Genomic DNA, 23,953 nt, shown 5'->3' on the forward strand with positions numbered 1-23,953 from the left:
TCTTACACAGAAGGAAACGATTCCTCAGTGGTTGAGATGATGAAAATGGCGAAGCTGAATGACACATCTGCACAATAAACTGGTATTGGACCTAATACTGGGGGCGCTGGTTCCAGACCAGATTGATACATGTACCTTTCAGTTCAATTCATCTTTATTTTAACAGGTCTTAACAGGAAGAAACCTTGAGCAGGACCGGGCTTATATGGGGGGAGGAGCCTCCTGCAGATAGTTGATGGATGTTGGCGGATTATATCTGAGAGTCTGTTTGTTTCCTCTCGGCTGCTATGGGATCTCAGCTATTACCCCAGTATGTTCCTGCTGTTTCCACTCCCTCCTCAGCGGATCCATTCGTTGTGCCCTCGTTATCTCCCCGTCCTCCCAGTCACAGGTAAGATTGTCTAATGTATCACCCAGTTGGAGCATCCAAGGCTTCATTTGTTTGCTCCTCCTCAGCCCCTCGCCAGCTTCGTTAATTGCCTTGATTACTTGCCGCTGAACTCGGCCTTGAACCGCTAACAATGTAAGCTGCTGATTGCTGTGACCTGCTCCGCCTGCCGGATCCACATGTCAGACCGCTTCACTGGGCGTAGAACCGCCTCGGCACCGAAGGCAACAACATTTGTCAAGAGAATCTATTTTCTGCCGCTAGATCACCAATCCACTTATTCCCTTTTGAAGCCAGAAACAATTTTCAAACATGCCTTCATGGACATGTGCGGCACCTCTTGAGGTAACACTTGGATATTTGATTTGAGTAGCTGTTTTCAAACATTCTCAGGCCTCAGCTATTGATCTATCAGAGCTGCTGGGGTGTTGTGGGAGGTGTCAGAACCGCACTGTTTGGACTTCTGCCTTCCTGAGGCAACAAACACTCAGGCGAACCTTAAACCAAACATCTTTTTTCACTGTTTCCTCGCTGAATTTCGCTGTTTGTACCGATGTGTTTGAGATCAGGATTAACACCAACCACCCCTTTTATGTCCAACACCCATCTGTGCTTTTCTCCCCAATGTAAAACCTTTTTCACGCCGATTAACGTGAATGTTAACGCAGCAGAGATGGGCCAGCCAAGCAGTACCTGTGCCCACGGTGCTGTAAACATCTGAGCTCAGCTCCCTCCCACTGTCGAACACTGAGTCGTAGGTGATGCTGGGAACTGTGGGAGAAGTTGGACCGTTGTCCTGGTCGGCGCTCTTTGGCTTCCTCTTTATCTTCACCTGCCAGAGAAACACAAACATGTAGGAACGCTTACGATAGCTTTCAGACAGGACACACGAGGTTTAACGCTGGTTATGGAAGGCAGACACACACACACGGAGTATATATATATATATATACAATATATATATATATATTATATATATATATATATATATATATGTTTCTGTGAACAAATCGAGTGAGGAAAATCTGCCGCTCACGTCGAAATTTCTGCCTCTGGCAACGACAGAACTGAAAGTAAATGACCTTCATCATTATCCCAAACATTTGCTGGAGACGGCTCTTGGCAAGTATGCAAGTAATGCTTCAACGGTGTACTGACTTCTTTTCTTTACATTAGGTCAGAGCTGAATAATAAATATCGTATTATGATGTTTTTCTGCATTGAAACATGGTGTGTGTTGTTTTTTCCCTTGATACTATGGTTTCGTATAAATTGACCTATAATAATCAAATGTGAGCTGACATTGTTTTTAAATGTATTGTAAACTTTGGCCACTGTTAATTCTTTTAGTGAACTGTATTATTTATAAAATTCTTTCACTATTAATGCTGCTGTCAATGTTAAGACTAAGTCTTTAATTATTTTTAATCAATGACATTGTCATTTTTAGCTATTACAGTTATTATTTTCTGCAGACACAACTTACATTCTGACCTTGTCTCACTATTCTTTTGTTTAACAGATGATGTGACAACAACACACAAAGAAACAGTCTGTCCAAGGCAACATTTAAAAAAAAAAAACCTCTTTGTGATGCTCATTTTTCAAATTACAGGCGCAACACTGCAGATCTGGTTTCTGGTCTGTTGGTTTTACATGTTTGTGCAGAATATCCTGTAAAACCAAATATAAGAGGCAGCCGGAGCGAAAGTAAACTCATCACTAACCGATTTCTTGGACTTGGGGCTGGACAGAGAGGAGGCAGTGATGTTGGATCTCTTCCGCAAAAACATCTTGTACGTGGCTGAATCTAAATTCTCCACTGCGAAGCATCTCCAGGATGTCTGGAGGGCCATGAAAATGGAGATTTGTTGGCTGGACAGGACTCATTTAATGCTAGCACGCTTACATGAAAGGAGGTGGTCTGAATAACAACGCCAGGGCTTCCACAGGGTGTTGGTGGAATTTTAAATACCTGAATGAGGCCCGCAGCTGCAGGGATCTGTCTGTTGAAGTGCTTCTGCCTCTGTTTCTGCTGCACCTTCAGGGCAAAACCCGAGCCTAAAATCCCCTAGGAACAATGGCAAAGAGGAGTTACTGCTCATTACACACCACTAATGGCAGCAGCATGCACAGCCAAAAGATTAGATAACTACAAAGTTAAAAAGAAGGAATTATGTGCTGTTCAATATTACATCACTTCAACTAATTAGTTTGTTGCACATAGTGACTCTTTGACCTATGGTGCCTCAGGCATAATACTGCATATAGAGTTTATTTTCAACAGATTAAACTTGAAAGGTTCCTAGATATTTTCCATTTCACTGAAGTATTTTTTATTTCATGCACAATAGCACTGAACTAAATGAACCCACTGAGCGATAAATACAATCAAACCTCACCTCTCTGATGTTAAAGTTTCCGACTTATACCATGAAATGCTCTCTTCTAATAAACGAGTCGACCCACAGTGTGAAGTGTAACCCATTATGTGTCCTGTCAAGGTCCTGGCAGTACTTAAGACATAACATTATGAGAACCACTCGCTCTTCTACAGTTTTAATGAAAGCTTTTATAGTGTCTCAACTTCATACATCAAACTCCATTTCAGAAAATGTGAATGTTTTTGAAGTTTTAAATCATGTTAAACTCTACAATATTCAATGGAAGAGATGTGGATGGATGCCCAGAGTCGGACCATTATGGGCCACATAAAGGCTTTCTGTCATTCTGCCTTCTGTCATTCTGCCTCCCACCTGTGAAATATTCCCTGACGACAATTTAAATGCAAACTCAGCTGAGCCACACGCATTTCTATTTGCTCTTTTCATTCAACTAACCCTACAGTGGTGTTGACGAAGCCTCCTTTCGGGGTGTATCTGCAGTTTCCATTTGCCTAACATCTACACTGAGAGTGGGTCGCACCGTGCGCACGCGTGAGGCACCCAGGGCTGGAAGCTGCTCGCACTCGGCGTGAGCATCTCTTTTTTACTTACAGCAGGCAGAGCAAAGAAGGAGATGGCGAATACTGAGAAACAGGACGCGATGGTTTTTCCAATCCACGTCTGTGGCACCTTGTCTCCGTACCCAATAGTTGTCACTGTGACCTTTGAAAAGAACATGAGAATGAAAATCATGCCAGCAAATTTGCTTTTTAAAAAACGGGTGTTTAACATGGTAAACCCTGGACACGCTCTCCATTGGGAGGAGATGTTTGTTTTTTGGATGCAGATCCATCAGATGTAGTTTAGCCCCACCATTTTCTCTCAATTTTAATGTGGATCATATGATAATGGGTTCTGGTTTCATTCCCAAAGATGTCACTGTACAATAGATAGAAGGCTAACAGTGAAAGTGTAGAAAACAATTAAAGGAATGCAAAGTGTCCTGCTCCCCGCCAGGAGGTGAGCCATGGGTCAGCTAGCAAAGGAAGAGTAGAGAGAAGAAGATGGTAGAGAATGGCTCAGATGAGTTGCACAGAATCTAATTGGAGCCTTTTGCTGTAGCATCTTATCTCCATTTTAAATTTCCTTCCCTCTGATACTCGTCATACACACTAAGAGACGGTGAGGATGGGAAAGAGGTCCCAAGGCTGATAAAATGTGCAGTGAAAATATAGTAAGTAAGCAAACCTTGAACATTTTATGAGTTGCTTGTGTGTGTATGTGTGCACATGAGTGTGTGTTGTTTAATATCAAAACCCTGAAGTTTCCAGGCAGCAGAGTGGGAGGTGACTTATTGTCTGAAAATAAAATTGTATCGTGTATTCTCGACACTAGTTATTTTTCTGTTATATTAGCGGCCCACTGGATGTGCCCTGGGGCTTTCACACAACTCCCACTAAGACGACTGTAGTACAGATAAAACAGTCTATATTTGACCTTTCACCCCCAAATGCTGCTTAAAAAAACGAGTCAGCATTTACCATGAAATAATAACACTGGTATGAAAGGCACTAAAGAAACCTTTAATGTCGATAAATTAGCAATTTATCACATATTCAAGTGGTAAATGTTTTGTTTTTAGTTGGGCTGGTATGCTAAATTTTAGCCTCTGCACTTGGTCAATTATAGATGATGTATTTGATAACCTTACATGACAATAACTCTTTCCTTCTTTTGAGACAGCTGAAGGCCTCATGGAACAATGAACCTTGGCTAAGCAGTAAGAACCAAACGAGGTGCCCAGGTTGGGGTCAGTGCATCAGAGTTGAAATGCTGCACCTCCTTGTCCACAAAGGTGCTTGGGACACTCCATCACGATGCCTCCAGAGTATAGGCCGAAGTTTATAGACTAGAGTTAGCGCCACCCAAAGGCGTTGTTCAACTTAAAGCCGAAGCGTCGAGGCATTTCACGGTCTCTTCAACCTCCGACAATCTACGGACCCTGCAAGGAGATCTGATTGGCCTTTGAATATTAAATTTGGTATCAAATTAGAGCCTCTAATGGTATTGTCGATGTTCATTTGTGCAGCTCTAGTCTTATTAGAATGTATGAGAAATGTTCCCCATAAACGAGCATTTTTAATAAGCATGTATGGAATTAATATTAGGCAAACAAGCGCACACTCATATGCCTACCACTCCCCACCACAGGGCATCTGCATAGTTTCGGAACTCCGTGGAGCCCCCGCTGATGGCATACGTCTCTGCCAGGTACACAAAGTACGAGGAGAAGATCAGGCTCAGAAAGCCGATGTATAATGTCGTTATCAGCTCCTGAAATGAGAATGCGAAAAAGTCACCACGCAGTTCACATCTGAATATTCATGCTCCCTAAAAGTCTTTAAATTGTGATTTCCTTTTGGCACGGACAAGACGCGTCTGATGCACGTGTCTTTCCCGGCATTCCTCCTGATGTGGTGCTGCAGCAGCTGCAGCAGGCCTGTAATGGCGCCGGAGCCTGCAGCAGGCTGCAGCAGCTCCACAGCGGGGCATAGAAAATGGGTTGACGTTTCAACCCTCTAAATATACAGCACCGCTGTGAAAGGAGAGAGGCTGTGACCGCAAGAATTATGCGGAAGTGAAGGTAAGGGAAGGCTGGCAGAGGCTGCTGCTGAACTCAAACACACATCGAAAGGGTTGACAACACGATGTGATGTCGCACATGTGACTCCGGCAAACTCAAAAGGCTGTGGGTATTTTAATCCCCGGTGCTTTCTGAGGGGTTTAAAATGAAGTCAATTGCGTCTGGCTACTTCGTCTAAATGAACGTCTTGGCACTGCTTCAGTCTGAAATGTGCACTCTGTCATTTTCTGACCGATTTACACTGAAAACTGACATCTGCGAGCTTAATTGAGTTGAAATCTTAACTCTTAATCAATGTTCTGAAATGCTGAGGATGCTTATGTTCTGGTTATTTTTAGTAATTAGATGCTTGGTGTCTGAAAGGGTGTGAATAAGGCTTTACTTGGCTCAATCTGATGCTCAGGTGGGAAAAACATGTCACGCTGATTTGCAATACTTTGATTGTATTAAATTGCCTGAAACTGCTGGAGAATTTTACATTTTGTAATTATATTTTTTGGCCATTGGATTCCCCTTTATTCCCGCACCCACTTCTACTAAAATCCCTCTTTATGAAGTTAAAAAGGAATCAAGTCCAGCAGAGCTTAAACCAGAGATCTAAGAGGAAGACAATCACTAATTAGCACAGGACCCTTGATTCAGCTTTAAACCCAAACTACTTATCTCTCCCAGTGTACTATTTAAAAGAACAATCAAGCTTCATGTTGCAGATTCATCGAGGAAATGCCTGTGATTTGTTCAGGGGGTCTAATTGGGCTTGACTCTAATCCTCCCTGACTGTAATTGGACGACCGCTTTGTGGAAGAGCTCTTTAAGTGAATGTTCTCCTTGCTCTCACCTACTACGTGATTTAAAATGTGTTTAGCCGCTCAGAGCGCTGGAGCTACACTAAACTGGACTGCCTGCCCAATGAGTCAAATTCTTATTCGTGTCTCGGCACAAAAATGTCACGCCTGGCGATGAGAGAGAGCGGCAGCGTTTACTTGCAGGATTGATTTAGAAACTAGCTGAATTTCTGCTTTCCTTGAAATATTATTATGCTATCTTACACTCCATGGCCACTTTATTAGGTACAGCTTTGCCAATAAACGGTTGGACTCTCTTTTGCCATCAGAACCGCCTTAATTCTTCATAACATTCTTTCATCAAGGTGTTGGAAACAGTCCTCAGAGATTTTGGTCCATATTATCACGAGAGGTTCATCAAGTTGCTGCAGATTTGTTGGCTGCACATCTATGATGTGCAGCTCCCGTTCCACCACATCCCAAAGATATCTATTGGACTGAGCTCTGGTGTCTGTGGAGGCCGATGGAGTTCAGGGAACTCATGGTCATGTTCCACAAACCAGTTTGAGGATAGGAGCTCTGTGACATGGTGCATTATCCTGCTGGCAGTAGCCATCAGAACATGAGTGCGTTGTGGCCATAAAGGGACGGACATGGTCAGCAGCAATATTCTGGTAGGCTGCGGCATTTACTAAGGAGCCCAAAGTGTGCCGAAAAATATCCCTCCCACCAGCGCCACCACGACCATCAGCTTGAACCAATGAGACAAGGCAGGACAGATCCAAGCTTTCAAGTTGTTTATGCCAATATTCTGATTTTTCAATCTTCCTGTTGTTCAGTTTTACTGAGACTGTACGAATCGCAGTCAGCCCGTCTGGCACCAACAACCAGGCCACGTTCAAAGTCATTTAAATGCCAAAATTCACTGAGTTGCATCCATGTGATGGGCTGATTGTGTGTAAACAAGCGCTTGAATGGGTAGACCTAATAAAGCAGCCGGTGAGCGCACATTTTATTCATAATAGAGGGAAAATGTGTACACATCAAACCAGGACTGTGATTCCATGATGCTTTCATCCTCCAGCAATACGTGCAAATTATCAGTCAAAGCATCTTGGAAATGACAGTTGTTTAATGTATTTAGGTACATCTTTCCGTTGTCTCCTCCACAGATTTACAGGGATTTCCATGCATTGTTGTTGCTCTGACCTGGAAAACATTCAGAATATATTCGTTCTGAAAGCCGGAAAAAAATAACTGTGCAAATTGTGTTTACAAGCCGAAAGCACTAAAATGCTACCTGGTGTGTACTAAGACGCTGTTGTACCACATAGCCGGGATGGTGATTGAAGTGAAGGCAACTCCATTTACTTTTAAACTCCAGCTGGGTACACAGAAGGGCTGCAATATCATGTGACGTGATGACTTAACCAGTTAGGAACTCCCCGAGGAACAATTATGGGAGTTATGGCTCACTAGCATCCAGCTGGCTGATGGCAATTTGACCTTCTCCAGCACTTATTCAGTGGTGGTGTGCTATATTTCACCAGGGCTGTTAGCGGTGCGCAGAGGCATCCCATCACTTCACAGCAAACTGGGTAATGCAAATAAAGACACCTCTGCTTCTGGTGAGACCCCAGTTAGACTATATCAGACAATCCCAGTCGTATTCTGGCCCTTGTGGATGTCCTCTCCCTCTGTTTTACGTGATGCGGATGGCACATTTTGACTATTTTCCTTATACGATAAAAACGGGAGTTGACAGATGGCTGTAACATCCCGGGTTATCGGGAGCTTCTCTTTTGTCATTCAGATGATAAATGATGCATCTGACAACAAGAAAAAAACGTGGTTTGGTTTGTAAAATGATTCCGATAAAGAAACTTCAAGCAAAACAAGGAATGCGTGGCAACCGCTGCACAAGGGTCCCTTTCGACCTTGTTTAGAAGAAGGCCTGCACTCCCCCCGCTGCTGATGAACAATCTCAGGGCCAGAAATATGATCCTTGGCTGAGGCCAATTCGAAAGAGGCACAGTAGGGGCTGAGCGGCAGCCATTGTATGATGGTCACCTTCATTATTGTTTTTATTTCGATATCAAAGACACGCAATCACCCCTGAAGGTAATCATGGACATCTTTGTTGCCAAATGATGCTCTGGAGGGAAATACACTGTAACGTGCTACGTGGTGAATGATGAACATTCTTTCTCTTTTTATGTACATTCCCCTGTGGTAACTCTGCATCTTTCAGTAAAAAAAACAAAAACCAAAACAGCAGGACAAGTTGAGGACATCAATTCTCTATAGGCAGCATCCAGCGGACTAATAACACCAAGCCGTGTTTTTATTTTAAATGTAGTTGTAAAGGAAAGTGCGTTCACCTGCCGATGGATGTAGACGACAGAGCCCAGGAGACGCCACGTCCCACCCTGCCGGTCCACGTGGAGCATTCTCAGGATCTGCAGGAAGCGGATCCCTCTGGAAAATACCAGTGTTTAAAGGCTGACGCTGTCCCTGCATGTAGGCAGGTATGTAAACTGTGTGAGTGATTGGGCTACGACAGTTCCTTTGAGAAAGCATTTTAGGGCTGCAGGTGTTTTTGTTCCCACTCAGCTGGCGGAACATTACAGCAGCTCTTGTGTCACCTGGCTCACACTGGGCTGAGTTGACTTCAGCTCTTTTTATAGATCACTGAACCAGTTGCTTTCAGACTTCCTGCCATATCGGCTTTATTATATTTTTTCCGTGGGACAATGTGCTTTGTATCTTTCTAAAGTTGTAAAGATATGAAATTTACCGGAAGATAATTTGACTAAAAGCATCTCTTAAACCTTTTGACTTTTAGTTTAAGAGGCCTCAGTCACTCTGGGGAACGCATCCATGTCTGTGGAGTCGTCCACAGCCACCAAAGCTCAATAAGAGCTAATGAAAATGATTTTGCATGACCGCCCTACACCAAATTGGACAAAGGTGAGAAAAACTTGTATTATTTCCACATCAGGGAACATGAAAACACAAATTGATCCAGTGATCTTGACTGTTAAGCAGTTCATCCTGAACCTTTGAACTTTGATCTCTGATTTCAATGGCTGTGCTACATTTTCCTCCAGAATAATGGGCTTATAGATCCTCAGGGTAATATGTCTATGTCACTGACAACAACAGAAAGAATTATTGTGTATTAAAGAGGTGCTCTTACCTGACAGCAGAGGTAGCGAAGACCTGGCCTTTGGAGCCCACTGAGAGCACAATCACTGAGGCAACAACTACAATCAGATCTGTGTTGACAAAGGGGGATATTAATAACACGGAAAACATCAAAATGGCTGAAAACTGTCCTAAAAATTACAATATAGATACAACATTATATCCATATCATCTGGTTGCATGATGATTTTCGGAGCTTATCAGTTGTTAGAATATAATAACAACAGTATTAATAATATTAGTAATACCAGTTCTACTGCTAATAATAGCCACATTTAGAAATTCAAAATATGCCAAAGAAAGGAGCTTCCACAAAAATGGATGGTTTTCCATTACTTGGAAGTGATCATTTTTCATTAAAACGCACGGTACAAATCCACCGAGGTTAGAGGGGTTGACGATAATATTCATTCTGACATTTATTGCTGCATATAAAAACATTTGATGTTTCCCTTTTAAAGAATAAGGAAAATAATAAGGTAGCCAGGGAAATATTGCAGTGACAGTTTTAATTTCATGGCAAATTTGTCGAAGACATTTCATTTGGGTGGCAGCTAAGTGCGTATTAAAGACGATGTTTAAATACACTGTGTGGGAAGTGACTGAGACGTCTGCTTGTGCGGGTATGAGGGAACTGTCTCCCCACCTATAATGGATATCGGCTTCCTGGCAAAGCGCAGCCGACCCCAGACGCCGACATATTTACTGCGGCAGCCGGCTGACCAGAGACGGACAAAATACTCCATACCGAAGAACACCACAAGGACGATCTCCTGCCAAAGACATGAAAGAAGGAGATGGAGACAGATGAGGGGCCAGAGGAAAAGAATCTCACCGGTGTAATGCTGGAGAGGGTCAGTCAGCACCTGAACAGCTGCTTCAGCAAAGTGCGCTTTAATTCAACAGCAATACATTAAGGAGTATTGATTATTTCCACAGAAACGCCATTTATCACAGTTTAATTTGCACCATATGACGATGTAATTCTTCATTTTGCCTGCAAAATTTACATGAGGCTGAGAAACAACAGAAAAAATTAACATCTGGATGAAAGAAAACAGCCCATAAAGATGCGGATAACTGTTGTTTATCATCCTGTCGTGTCATTGGGACACATTTGTGTGTCTGCTTCTGCTCGCTCTTTCCTCTGTTTCCGGAGAATCAGGATTCCCTCTTTTCCTTATTGTTATTTTTTGTTATTTATTTATTTATTTATTTTTTTTTTTTGGTGGGGGGGGGGGGTTGCCCGAAATTTAATAAAACTGGCAGAATCAGCACTTGCCTATTGCTCAACACGAAGCCAACAAACCACTCAAGCCTCCTTCATTAACAGCTAATTTGTTGGAAGTCTCTTCCTGTGATCCTTCAGGATAAATTGATTTTGTTTTTTGCTTTTTTAAATCAATACAAGCAAACAGCTGAACCAAAGAATGCACATTGATGAACTGGCATCTAAGCAACTTCTTTAACGAACCTCTGAGTTAAGTGACTTGCGTCTGTAGAGCCTCTGAAAAGGAATCAGGGTCTTTGCATTGCAGTTTAATACGCATATAAACATCTTAACTAAAATAACTTTTTAAATATGATCGTTTTTTTAAATACATTTTTGTCCATTGGGACCTTGATTTTGTACAATACACATTTTACATTTTCCTACTCCTTCAGGAACTTGTTTGATTTACTCAGAGCATCAACAATTTGTTCCTCTGGTACAGCGAAGACAAATATTGTGTTCAGGTCTGACAGGATTGTCTCGATTTATTCAGTGAGGATTTCATTATCAAGGTGTAACAAGTGATCTGAAGAACAAGCTTTAATAAAACATTGATGTGGATTTTCCAGATATTCTTTCATGCTGGAGCATTTCAAAGCACCATTTTCTATTGGCAAACAATGTATATATTTAAGAAGAAATGTCTCACCCTGACATCCCAAAGACTTTGTGGGTTTTATTATCAACAGTAAATAATAGCAAGGTAATAAATGCTAAGAGCAGTGCCCGTAGTGGTGCATGGGAAAGAAACATTCCTGCATCATTGCTGCATGCACAACAACAGCTGAAAACACACATCTGAGCCTGATTTAAGATATTTGCCCCTGAATGAGACATGAAAACTGCCCTTTTTGGTGTTTTTGTTGTCTTGCAGTTTTTACAGTGTTTCTCTTTTGTTAATTTTGGGTTTCCTCTTTTGGAATCCAAACCATCCACTTTGATTCAGTGTGCATGTCCGTGACTAAGTAGATCTCCAGTCAAAACTGTTTCCCAAACAGCTCACAGCCACAAATTATTTTAAAAATTCAAGATTGGAGAAATATCGTTCTCTGCCAAAGAACAAGTGTTGTTCCAGCCTTCCTGCCGTGACTCCCGTATCTCCTCCTCACAACCATCACCTTTCTCTCACCTCACCCTCTCAGAAAACAGAACTGGGAGAGTACAAACATGGCAATTTACCCGGTCGCCTCCCCCACTGGAGGATCCTCCCTTTAAAACACATTCTGACCTGGATCCATTAGTGTTTAAAATGATCTGCCCACAGTTTGCACCCTCTTTCTGCATCCTCCCCAGAGATCCACTCAGCCTTTTTCATCCTCTCATTCCAGGAAGGAACTTTACATTAGGCCTCTCATTGCCTCCCCGACATTATTCTGTAATACCTTTAAGTCCTTCTGACCCCCCCCCCCCAAAAAAAGCAGGCCGACAAAGTGAATCCTTTGGGCAAACCGCCAAACATTCAGCCAAATACCCAAACATGGTGGGTCACTGCTGCCTCTCCGACGCAGCTCTGCTGACCTTGGACGTGCGAGTTGAAAAAAAGTATATGACAAAAAAGATGCTTCCAAGTTAGGGAGGAGAGGCTGGAAAGGCAGCAGGGTCAGAGCAAATCTAAACTAGGCAGCGCAGAACAGACGCAGGCTGCCGGGACCCAGAGGAGAAGAGATGGATGTTTGTGATCTTGATAAGGTTAGCGGCACAGCAATTATTCATTATCTGCGTCGGGGAAAAAAAGAATAGAAAGATTAAGCATCGCCAGAGGGCAAACTGAAGGCTGAAAAATGTTTTTTTTTGCTGTAAAATATTCTATGGTTGCGGCTGCTGTTGACAGAATTATGGCTCTAACTCTCGACGAATCTGTCGGGCGGGGGTGGTAATTCTCTGGGTCAAGAAACACCACGACCACTTCATCTCCTGATCCTGGTCACTCGTGACACACTTCTGTCCGTCCTTAAAGAAAATCCCTGAGACGTTTTATCCTTTCTTTCGGCGTCTTTTGTTTGAGCCCCAGCGATTTGTCCCTTGTGCAAACAGCTCCGGTGCTCAGCGGCGAGTGTTCTGGAGTTAACTTTGCCGCATTTACTATTGATTCGAAGGGAAGAGCTTTGGTCCTCATGGGTCTGCATGGCACTGAAAATGTCTGTTAAAAAATGGGGGAAGGGGGGGGGGGAGCCCTTTCAAGTGTAACTAAACTGTTTTTGTGAGGAAACCTTCAGGTCAATCAACGCATGAAATTGGTTTTCAAATATCCAGCGCGGACTCTTGATTTTATTTTTTGCTTTTGATTGTCGCAGAAGGACCTCTAAGCCAACAAATATTAATATATGGTGTCGATCAGGTTGAAATAAACCTGTTTAAGTCCAACTCCAATTGTTTCAGATATCATAGTTACTCCTGTTTGTTGATGACACCCAAAAATAGACAGAATGGAGAATTTAGCCGGAGGAAGATATGAGGCAGAAACAAACTGCAGTGTCGACAGTCCTGTTGGAGGACAACATGTGCATTTTGCTTGTGAAATATTGGATTTTCTGATGAGAGATCTTCATTTTACTTGTTTGTCTATACAGAATGTTCCAGGAGCTGTACATTTTGACCATTGTTGTGCTTGTTTTTGCGTGACTTCTCCATTTACAGATGTATAACTAAACTGGGAATCTTGATCAGTTGAGATGACCTATGCAGACTCACATCAATTGTTACCCTTTGTGAATTTTATTCTTCTTTTTCTGAACTTTTATTGAAATCACTAAAAGCCAATTTTCTCCCCCAACAGAATTCTTACTTTTTTTTCTCAATTTTTCAATCCCAAGCACCTTTTACCAGATATTCAGACAAGTATCGTAGCAAAACAAAGATTACCCAAATTACAGCTGTTTTTATACCTTTATCTCCACATCAACTGGTACTATGTTATCTCATGGTAACAAACTTTGCGCATCACAAGATTATCGACCTAATCGTGCAGTTCAGTCTTAATGTCAATGAAAATACAGCATAATATATTTTTTAAAAAGACGGGAGACGCTGGTTTCACGATTATGTCAAACTCTGCTTTCGCTGTGTAAACACAGCTTTAAATCAGGCTGCTGAGCTGCAGCTTCAGAGTCCGAAAAGAAAGACAGAGGAGTCAGAAGCCGTAGGTGTTAATGAGACCAAAATCAGTGACTCAGAGAAATATAATCACATTTCCTGAGTTGATTCTGGGGCTTGTCAGCCATGTTTTAGCTCTGCTGGAGTCTGTCCAGGCACAAGAGCAGATCCTGAATGTTCAGAAAAAAGAGTCGCAGCTCTGCTGCACTGTGTGTTCGGAATAACAATAATGTTTGTTTATCGACCTCATCATTATGCAATTAGAAAGTATATTTCACATGTCATTGTACATGTCCCGTATCTAGTTTAACAATTAAGGATCAATTTTATGACAATCTCAACCAATAATTAGGAACACTGTGGTTTTTTTGTTCCTCCACTGGTGTAAATTCAGTTCAGAGGACAAATAATGGAGGATTATGATGCATGTGTTTTACTTCGTCATGCTTCAAGTACTGTCTGGCCCTCTTTCTCTAATTACTGCTGTTGCCATGGATACATGGGCCCACTGGATGGGACTGGAGCACTCTGTCCCTTTCAGGATGTTTTCTTGAGACACACATTCGGACACACAGTCACAACAGGATGTCTACTGTAATACAAGAGACTCACTTAAGTTTACATTCTACATGGAAATAGAAAAGAAAAATTATTTGTCATTCTGTAAATTTTGCTCACAACCAAAGAATATGGCCAGAAGCCTTAGCTTATATAAAATGTGTGTATAACGCTTGATACGATCGATGTCTCTTGGATTTAATCTTTAGACAATCAAAGGTAAAAGACCATCTGGAATCAGAAGTATCACCAAAATGTAATGAGCTCTTTTCTGGCTCATTATTAACATTTCCTGAAAATGTCATTAAAATCTGTTCATACCGTTTGGATTTATTATCCTAAAAGTATGACAAACAGCAGCTGTTACATAAACACTTAATAGTGTTTATGTAGGCACGTGTACACTGATCTATCATCGTTTTATCACCATGTTTAAAAATGTCAACACATTCTTGCTATATTCATATTCATCTGGCTGTGTATTCCCTAACTTCCAGCCTGTTTTGTATAAGAGTGTTATAGCTGGGTTGTTTCCAGCTGAGTTTGCCTGTGAGGGCATAACCCCCCCTTTCTTTCTCTAAACAAAGTTTGCATGTTGGGAGGATGTAGGTTATTTCAAGCTTTGTACATGACTAATGCTGTTTTTTGATCCACCAGGTGTCGGAATTGAAGTTTGTTTGACATTAGAAATAAAAAAAAATGGGTATGATTGTAAAAGCCAACACTATTCACTATACGTATTGCTCTTTTCTTTACTGTAAACAATTTATAGTGTAGGTTTTCAGGTCTTATTCCATATTAAAAGATGTCTATAGATCCGAAGTTTAGAAAGTGTCTAACATTTGATAACAAACCAATGCTTCTGGAAATATGGGATCTTACATGGTTCAACTGTGATGAGGACAATGAGGGACACACAGTTGTTTATTTCCTAAGCATGCTCTTCTCTCTTATAATGAGGTACCAAAGCGTGTAAAGAACAGACTGAGAAGGACAAGATGCCCTGCAACCACTGGGTTTTCAGAATCATTTAACAGTAATCATATGTTCAGCCCGATTTTTTCATACTTCAGCTACATTGTTGGTTTCCATCATCCACCTTAACTGGGTCTGTCTCCCAGTCCAGGTCACAGGGGGAACTAAAAAACTATCCCTGGAGCAGCTGAGCAGCAGGCTAGAAAACAGACAGTTCATTGCAGGGTACACACACAACTGACCCACTCACTCACACTGAGGAACAATTTGTCATCCTGAGCATGTGTTTGGACTGTGGGATGTATGGAGAGGCTGGAAAAAACCCAAAGGAACACAGAGAGAAGGTGAAAACTCCACCAGCAAATCACAAAACCCCCGTATGCTGCCCCATTAATTCCTGATTTAGATGGACTAATATCTATCCCAGGTGAATGGAACACTCACCACCCAGAAGAGCGTTGTCTGTGACAGGGACTGGTACTGGTCGATGGTGGAGAGAACGCTGAGGATCAGACATGCCAGAACAATGAGAAACCTGCAGGAGGTAAAATGCAGCAAATGTTCATCTTGATTAATCAAAGCAGAATTTTCCAGGAGTCATGCAAGAAAACCATCAAAGCCCAGTGGTGTTGCTCATAATGACATCCGGAACATCACCTAAATTTAATCAGCCATTCAAAAGTTGCAACCTTTCTGAAAATTTCATTAAAATCAAATCAAGAACTTTTCGAATTATTTTGCTAACAGACAAATGCCGGCTGCCACGTAATCTCCTCCCTTGGCAGTGGGAAAAAAACACAGTTGCATCACAAGTTACACAATGTGAAATAAAAATGGAATAAAGTGACAAACGTGCTAGATGTACACACACGTACACACAGTTTTAATCCTTCATAATAGAAGATTCCATGTAGAAGAAATCCTATTAAATCAGGCGGATGAGGAGAGTCAGGAGGGCAGAACCAACGGGCGTATAGGTGAAGACGCTTCCTCACCCTGGTAAACGTTAGACGCCATTAACAGTGTTTCATGCCATTTATCCCAGAACAGCCTTGATGTGGGACTACGGAGCTGCTGCTACCATCAGAGGTGAGCTTCTGGTGTCTGTCCTTGTCTTTGTAATGGCCTTCAAAAAATGAATGAAGTAACAAAGGTTTGGTTCTTCACCAAGTGAATGTGCACAAGGATTCATTCCACAAGTATTGTGTAAAAATAACCTGTGCATGAGCTTGCGCAGGACTGTCCTCAACAAAGTCACAAAAAGAAATGAAACCATCAAAGGTTGCCATAATCATAATGTTACATAAAAACAATTTGAATTCATCAAAAAAACAACTGACTACAATGGCACCTATAAGGGAGTGCTAGTTTCCAGTCAGGCTCTGCACCATGAAGGTCTTTATCAGGAAGAGGTACGTCCTGGGTTTATTGAAAACCAGCCAGGAATCCAAATACACACTTTCAAGCTAGCACACCCGGGTTCTTGAACATGCCTGCCACACGTCAACACAGATAAAAGGCAGACGAGAGCAAATTGCTCAGGGAAGACGGACCGGTGTGTCATGGTTCAACAAAGCAGCAGCTCCCAGTCTGAATGAGCGGAGCGAACAGAGCGGAGGTGGCTCTGTCAGTTTGCTTCTGTCAGTCCTGCAAAGTGACATCCGCCATCTGCTGCTGGCGTGAAACGGAACACATCAGAGGAGCAAGATGCCGAAGCGCAAAACGCACAAAAGTTCAGGCCTGACGGAGGAAGGTTGTTTTTTTTTTAAAGAAAAGGAGAATCAGGAGGAGCGCAGACAAACGTGAGGGGGGTCCGAGTCGGTCCATTCCTCAGAAGCAGAGTGCACGCTCAGCATACCGAGCATGCACTCCTGCTTCACTTTTGATCCAATCTGACTCGTCAGTCCCTTTGTACTAACTGCACCATCATGTCCCCCCTCCTGCTGCTCCGGTGAGCTGACTGCTGCAACAAACAAAATAATGCATTGGCTCGGCTACGTAGGCATCCAAACAAAAGCTCAAAGCAGTGGTCATATCTATTATTGATGGGCCGATTCTCCCGCACTGTGCTGAATGCAGACACATGGTGGGGGGACAGAAGTACCGTCCACAAGTACAGGAGCGACACTCATTTCAATGTTCCTGGCTCCTGTCATCAAACAGCTTGTTTGGTGCTCATTTACGCTCATTTGGATCACCGACGTGAAATCCTCTACAGCGATGAACAGCGTGCCAGAGCAAAAAAACAAACAAACACAAAAGAGCTGTGGGATAGATTTCACGAGATGATAGATGGTTGTGCTTTAATTGTACTGAAGCGAGACAGAAACGGGTTATGAACTCTCTTACACCGCACACACTGTGGCATCTACAGGGTAAACAGCCTGGAGATGGAAGGTGGTCACTAACAAATGACCTTGGCCGGGTGCTCCACTAAAAGTCCGACCTCCCATGTTGAGAGAGTGACGATGAAAGCCGAGGAGCTTTCGGATAACGGGCGCTGATCGGCCTCATCTCTGATTTGAAATGAATTTAATGACTGGCCGTTGCGTGCTGCAGACCGTCTTCATACTTTATTAAATGCATTCACTTCCAGACAACCAGGCAGTCCTTTCCAGTTTTGACCGCAGTCCCTGTAAGCGTTCTGTATAACCACACAAGCAGAAAACACGCCGATGTGCAAACATGCACTCACAAGGCTACCTCTGATAAGTCCTTGGGCCGCTCTGACGTCGGTGTTCTGGGTCAGTGATAAGGCCGCGCTTGTTCTATGCTGCTTTTCTCCCACAAAGTACTGAACTGACCTCAAAGTAGCAATTTCTTTTTTTTTTATCGTTCACGTGGATTCCACAACAGAGAGAATTTGCAACAATTGGCTTCAAGTCCCTCTTTCACTGCCTATATGTCAGTTGAAAGTGTTATTTGAAGCTCTTTGTGGTTCGTAGGTAAAGGTTACCTTGAACTTTGCGTGCCCTGTTTGTACAGACTCTGGCTGTGGACTGAAGTTACCACCATTGTGGATCAATTCAGAGGCAGCCTCCCATTCTGGGTGATGTTTTTATCTGTACTGGGCTGAACTGAGAGAGAGATTTGAGAAGTAAACTCCCCGAATCCTAACAAGGTCAGAAACAACAATCAGACCCATGGATCCCCCTCCCCCTCCATTGTTTCATGAGCTCTAAACTTTTTATTTCCTCCTGAATGATCTGAACGGACCAAATCAGACAGCCAAGCGTGCAAAGAGGAAGCTGCGTTCAAAGATCAAGTTGATTGCAAATATCGGCCTGAAAACACACAAAAGACGCTGAAAACCGCATGTTACTCATGTTGTCATGAGACACGACAAATCAAGATACGTCATTTGTGCTCTAAGACTGAATGTGGGATAATTTCGTGCAGACTGGGTTTTACTGGGATTCTGCAGGACTCACCATCACTGGTTTTCCTTTTACCCTCCATATGGATGTGCATTTGATTCCCTCTCCAAATTCTAACCTGACTAAAATAAATGTGGAGCCATTCCATCCCTCAAACACTGTTAGGTCAAAGGGTGGCAGCGCCAGGCTGGACCGCTTCTACAACAGCTCACACACACACACACACAGCCAAGTTTAGCTGCCTGTTATCAGTGCTAGCAAGAAGGCTGAGGACCACGGGCCTATTTCACATTCCTATACTTGTGCTTCAGAAGTCCAACATGGATGTTCTTCACTGTCAAATATAAAGCTTTAGATTTTTTTTAGTGTGTGACGATTTCTTGATCAAACAGGTGACAGGATTATGTCCGGTCACTCTTACGTTACCTGAGACCCTATAAAGTTTACATATCGCTCCTGTCACACATTGTCCTGCTGTCCTGACAGGAAGAAGCTGGATGGGTTTGACTGTTTTGTTATTTTTGTTGCACTGTGTGGAAAAAACAGGGAAAATTAAATTCTGGGTGAAAATAGCCCCCCATGTGTGCCTAATATTCCTCCTGCGACTCCTGCGAGGACATGTTTTGTCTGAGCTTCTTCTGTGATGAAATTATACGGTGTTTCTAATCTCCAATAGCTGGCTGAGACAAAAATGTCCCCTTTGATATTCCTTGAGGGGCTTGTGTTGTGATATCTGTGCTGTATCTTCCGAAAATTCACAGGATTAACAGCGCTTTGTTCCGAGTGTTTCCAATAATCTACATGCACAATTAACTCCCGATTTAATTAGGATCGTGGAGTTGCAATTATGCCCTTGAATACCCACCGGATGTGGGCGATTATGGAAGTAAAAACACTCACACTGTGAAGTGATACAGGAGGCATTTCCAGCCAGACGGCCTTTCCAGAAAGTTGTACACGCGTCCCTGGATGTAGGCGCGGGTGAGGACCGGTCGGACCCCGGTGCTGTACACTGACATCCGAAAAGACATCCGGGGGTGAGCTGAGTACGGGTGGAGGTAGGCGGGGGGGACCTCGCTGTTGGCGGTGGCGTCTGCTGGCATTTTGCGTCCGTCGTTGCGCGCCGGCGGCTCCACGTCGGGTGCGCCAGGACCAATTTCCGACAGCTGCAAATCCAGTGGTGGTTGTCCGTGTGAGGACTTCGCCGTGCCCCCCTGGGAAGGAACGGAATCGCACATTGCGCTTTCCCGTTATCCTACTCCTCGCCCGGCCAACTTTCTCCCCCTCTACTTATTTTCCTGTATAGTTTAAACGCGCGAATGTTCGCCAGGGCGCGTTCACTTTCTGCTGCACAGCAGGGCGCACAGGCACATGGACTGCTGTTAATAATGTTCCAGACCACCGGAGATGTATTTTTTTAATTTAACTTTACGGCTCTCTGGGTTGCTGTTGATGCGGTGCGCCTCGGTCCTGAATGAATATCACCCCGCCTGTATCAGAATACTTATGAGCCTGGAGGGCTGTGGGCGCTAGGCAGAGCGCAGCAGCGAACCACCAGCTGGTGAAGTATTCTGCAGTCTCACTAAAGTGTTTTAAAGCAATCTGCCGCTGATTACCTCAGTCATAATGCAGTTAACTCCCACAATAATTGGGTTTCACACAAAATGTTACCATAACGGCAGAAAAATTGCAACTATAAAAACTATTAAGTGATGGGCTCCTGGACCAGTCTGCACTTTTAAACAACTGTGAATATTTGGAATACACTAAAAACTATGAATAAAGCTAAATACAGGGGTATGCAAATGAAGAGGCTGCAGACCCGAATCTAAACATCGCTTTTCTTTTGTCCAGGGGTATTTTCATTGGTACTGAATGACACACATTGCTGGACGGATTTTATCTGCCAGTTTTATCTGCCAGTAGGCAACTGTGTCTTCTCTGTCACCTCACAACTAAGCAACAGGACAAATAACACCAACCGCTATTCAGCCATATGTCTTACAGGATAGCAACATTGTGCTTGGCTTTCTTAGAGCCACTTTATTTGTCCCCCCAATGGATAATAACAGCACCTAAAAGGGCTTTATAGACAGAGCTCTGATTGTATCTTTATACAGAAATTTTACCAAGTTATTTCTCAGGCAAACACACAAACGCATCCCGTCCATGTCAGGAATAAATGTTCGGTTTCCTAGAAACAATCATGTACTAAAGTGTCGCCCGCGTTGTGTTTAAGCCAAACGTAGCCCCTCAGAAAGAAATGTTGCTGGCTGGGTTCATCTGTGCAGAGGATGCCCAGCAATTGTTTGAAAAGTACACATTCATTTTCCCTCACTGAACTGACAGGTTGAGAAGAAACTGTAATTGGCTGGAAATCTCTGGCAGTTCTCCTCCGTCTCACTACCAACGCTCAGAGGCAGAGAAAATAAAAGTTACAAAATGGAGCAATTTGGGCTGTGCAGCTATATTTTCATTCTGTTTTTTCACTCTTATTTCCTGTGTCTTTGTTCCCTTCTGAGCTGTTGCATGACACAGTTCTCCCTCCATCCCTCCCCGCTCTCTCAGATGGCTGCCCACACAGAGGCGGGTCTCTTCTGAAAGTTTCTGTCTTCTTCACCAGTCATGCTGCAAACTGACACAGATTCATGAATTGATGTGGCAGAAACCAGGATTTCTTTGACGAAGATAAGACGGATCGTCAGAGATTCAATAGCGGAGCAGCAAGATGGGTCATGACAAGGTCACGACCCATGACCTTGATGACAACAGTGGTTGTTCTGATAATAATGTTATGGGGTGGGGGGGTGGGCAGCTTAAGCAAATCAGTTCCTGTCCATCAAGGTCAGATGTTATCAACTGTGGTAATTATTTCTATTTTGTACCCGAGACCTTTTCAAGGCTGCTTCAGAGTTGTCCTCCTCTAACATTAGCTAATAGAACATACATTAATTACAGAGAAGTGAATTCCATGGCACTAGGAAATGCCAGTTGTTGCCAGGCAACCTGCTTTGTGGTCCATGTCAGGTATTTATTTACAACATGACATTTGGAACGGACTGGTCAAACATATGTATGGACTTCACTCCTGCTGTTCTCCACAGCTAATTGCTCCCAGTTCCTGGTGTGTGCTTTGTAAAGTCTTTATTTCTATGGTTATTTTTGAACCTGTCAAGGTCACCGGAGGGAATCTGTAGGTCGAAATCTTGGTTAAGATCGTCCAAATATGTTCTTGGGATTTCAATAGAGCAGGAGTGTGTGTGTGTGTCTGTGTGTGTGCTTGTGTGTGATGACAGGTTCTGTTGCCAGGTAGATATTAAAAACAATCCTGAGCGGCTCAATGCCACCTGAGAACAGGGGAGTTGTGCTGTCACATGACTCTGTCATGTCACATGACTGTATTTCCCTTAATAAAGATGTCTTTGAGGTTGATGGAGGTCAACAAAGAATAACCTTTTCTCCTTAAAACAGGGAGCATGTAGCACCTTTGATATGGGTTTTTCCAGTCCAAACTGCACATCGTTGGTTGTATCCCCCCTTTCCTTCTAATTCCTTTCATGACTGAAGAATAGTTGACACTGTCATTCCTGTCCAGCAGGCATTCTGGGGAAGTGACTTGAATTGGATGTCAGCAGTGAAGGCGAGTCAAGAAGCAGTGGGAGGCTGGTGTCATTCATGGCGGCTCTGCCGTATATACAGAATCTCATCTCCCTCTGCCAGGGGCATACAAAACAGCCCTTCCTTTATCTTAAGCGCTGATCTGGATAAGATGAGGGGGATTCTTTTTGAAAGCTGCGGCTGACAAAGCGGCAGTGTGTTGTGATTTTCCTTCCCTTGATGGAAGAGGGCAAACAATGCACGTTCTATTATAATGAACGGGAGATACAAGATCTGAGAAAAAGGCTGCCGCCACGGTGGACAAAGGCAGCAGCCTTAAATCAGGAGTGCAATTTCAGCCATAATCACCTCTTTCTGAGACAGATCTGCAGCCCTCAGACAGCCTTTCCAAACTCATTTTATTTACGTTTCAGGGCAAGCCAGTGGAAATTAGTCAGGAGAGGTCAGATAGCGGAGCACTCCATATATCTGAGCAGCCTACCGCAGCAGGGAGGGACGCGGCGCCATCCCTCTGTGGTTCTGTAACCAAACTGGCATCACTGACTAACCTTGTAAAGGCCTGGTTAATCCAGACGGGGCCTGAAATGTGTAAAGATGCGAACAGCACTGCGATGTTCGTGATATAACCTAATTAGAAACATCTCCGACATGTGCATCGGCGACTTCAGGCTGTTCACAGCCACGTCTCCAAGTGTGCACTTCCAGAATAAACACAGCACATCTGTCCCCCTCAAAGGCTCCTCGACAGCCTGAGAGATACGAGGATGCGGCACTCGAGGCGGTACAACCCCCACATTTTTGCTGTAAATCTGTGTTCTGCTTGCAAGCCACGTTGCTCAGGATGCAGACATGCTTTTGACTTTGCAAGACTTCTCACGACACAGATACGGAGACGGTCCTTGTACCAACTAGGAAACCGTCGGGTTATTTATTTATGCTTTTGTTGTGTTGTGCAGCCCTCACAGAAGGAAAACAGTTGGGACCTGTCGTTATTCTTTGTGAGGTGTCTGAGTTCGAGTGCACATGTAAATACAGCAACCCGCTTGGTAAATGCCGGTATTTGTGCAGCCCAGAAACATTGTGTTGGGGGAATTCAAGTCAGAATACTTTATTATCGTTCTGGAAATGTGGTTTGTGTGATGGAACAATTCTGAAGCCCGAGGGAGATTTGGCTTTTTTCTAAATTGCTGAGCCATAACGTACAACAGAAGGATTTGGTTAGCTTAAGTGTTCTTCGCTACAAAGTGGTCTGAATTACAAAAAAAATATGTACAGAAAACTCAAAGATGCGCTCGTGTGCAAGAGACTAACCTTCATTTCTGACGGAGTAAACAAGAAATGCCTGCGAAGTGATAAAAGTAAGCAACTGACCTTCCATATGGTAGCAGGTCGGAATGAGAGCATTAAATCACACAGAAGTTGTTATGAACAAGAATCACGCACAAAAGGGCCGCAACGCCCACTTTAGAGCTGCCAAAGGGGTCGCAGCGCGGCGTCGACAACGGACGAAGCGACCGTGATAGACGAGCTTTCATATCAGCCAGAGTCTGCCAAAGCTGGGGTTGCTATGGCGATTAATCAACATGATCTCTTGGGACAGTATATGAATAGCACTTCTAAGGTCACTTTTCATGTCAATTCCTTCACATTA

The 23,953-nt window shown here is 43.3% G+C and overlaps 1 protein-coding gene across 2 annotated transcripts in view; it reads right to left on the reverse strand.

Moving 5' to 3' along the window:
* The window catches only part of kcnq1.1 (potassium voltage-gated channel, KQT-like subfamily, member 1.1), a 29,126-nt gene extending 8,900 nt beyond the window's left edge, over positions 1-20,226 (reverse strand). Inside the window, exons 1-10 of one of the 2 annotated variants that reach the window (XR_008947251.1) lie at positions 19,585-20,226; positions 15,752-15,842; positions 10,055-10,181; positions 9,401-9,479; positions 8,583-8,679; positions 4,969-5,106; positions 3,385-3,495; positions 2,364-2,459; positions 2,116-2,232; positions 1,082-1,220 (exon numbers count right to left, since the gene is read on the reverse strand). Coding sequence is in view for 1 of the 2 variants with exons in the window: in XM_057016213.1 (XP_056872193.1) it covers positions 1,082-1,220; positions 2,116-2,232; positions 2,364-2,459; positions 3,385-3,495; positions 4,969-5,106; positions 8,583-8,679; positions 9,401-9,479; positions 10,055-10,181; positions 15,752-15,842; positions 19,585-19,922 (1,333 nt within the window). In the remaining variant the exon portion in view is untranslated. The remainder of the gene's footprint in view (positions 1-1,081; positions 1,221-2,115; positions 2,233-2,363; positions 2,460-3,384; positions 3,496-4,968; positions 5,107-8,582; positions 8,680-9,400; positions 9,480-10,054; positions 10,182-15,751; positions 15,843-19,584) is intronic. The other variant, XM_057016213.1, reaches the window with a different exon arrangement.
* Positions 20,227-23,953: the final 3,727 nt, after the last annotated feature.

This window comes from Takifugu flavidus, chromosome 2 (assembly GCF_003711565.1).
Source record: "Takifugu flavidus isolate HTHZ2018 chromosome 2, ASM371156v2, whole genome shotgun sequence".
Classification (NCBI taxonomy): Eukaryota; Metazoa; Chordata; class Actinopteri; order Tetraodontiformes; family Tetraodontidae; genus Takifugu; species Takifugu flavidus.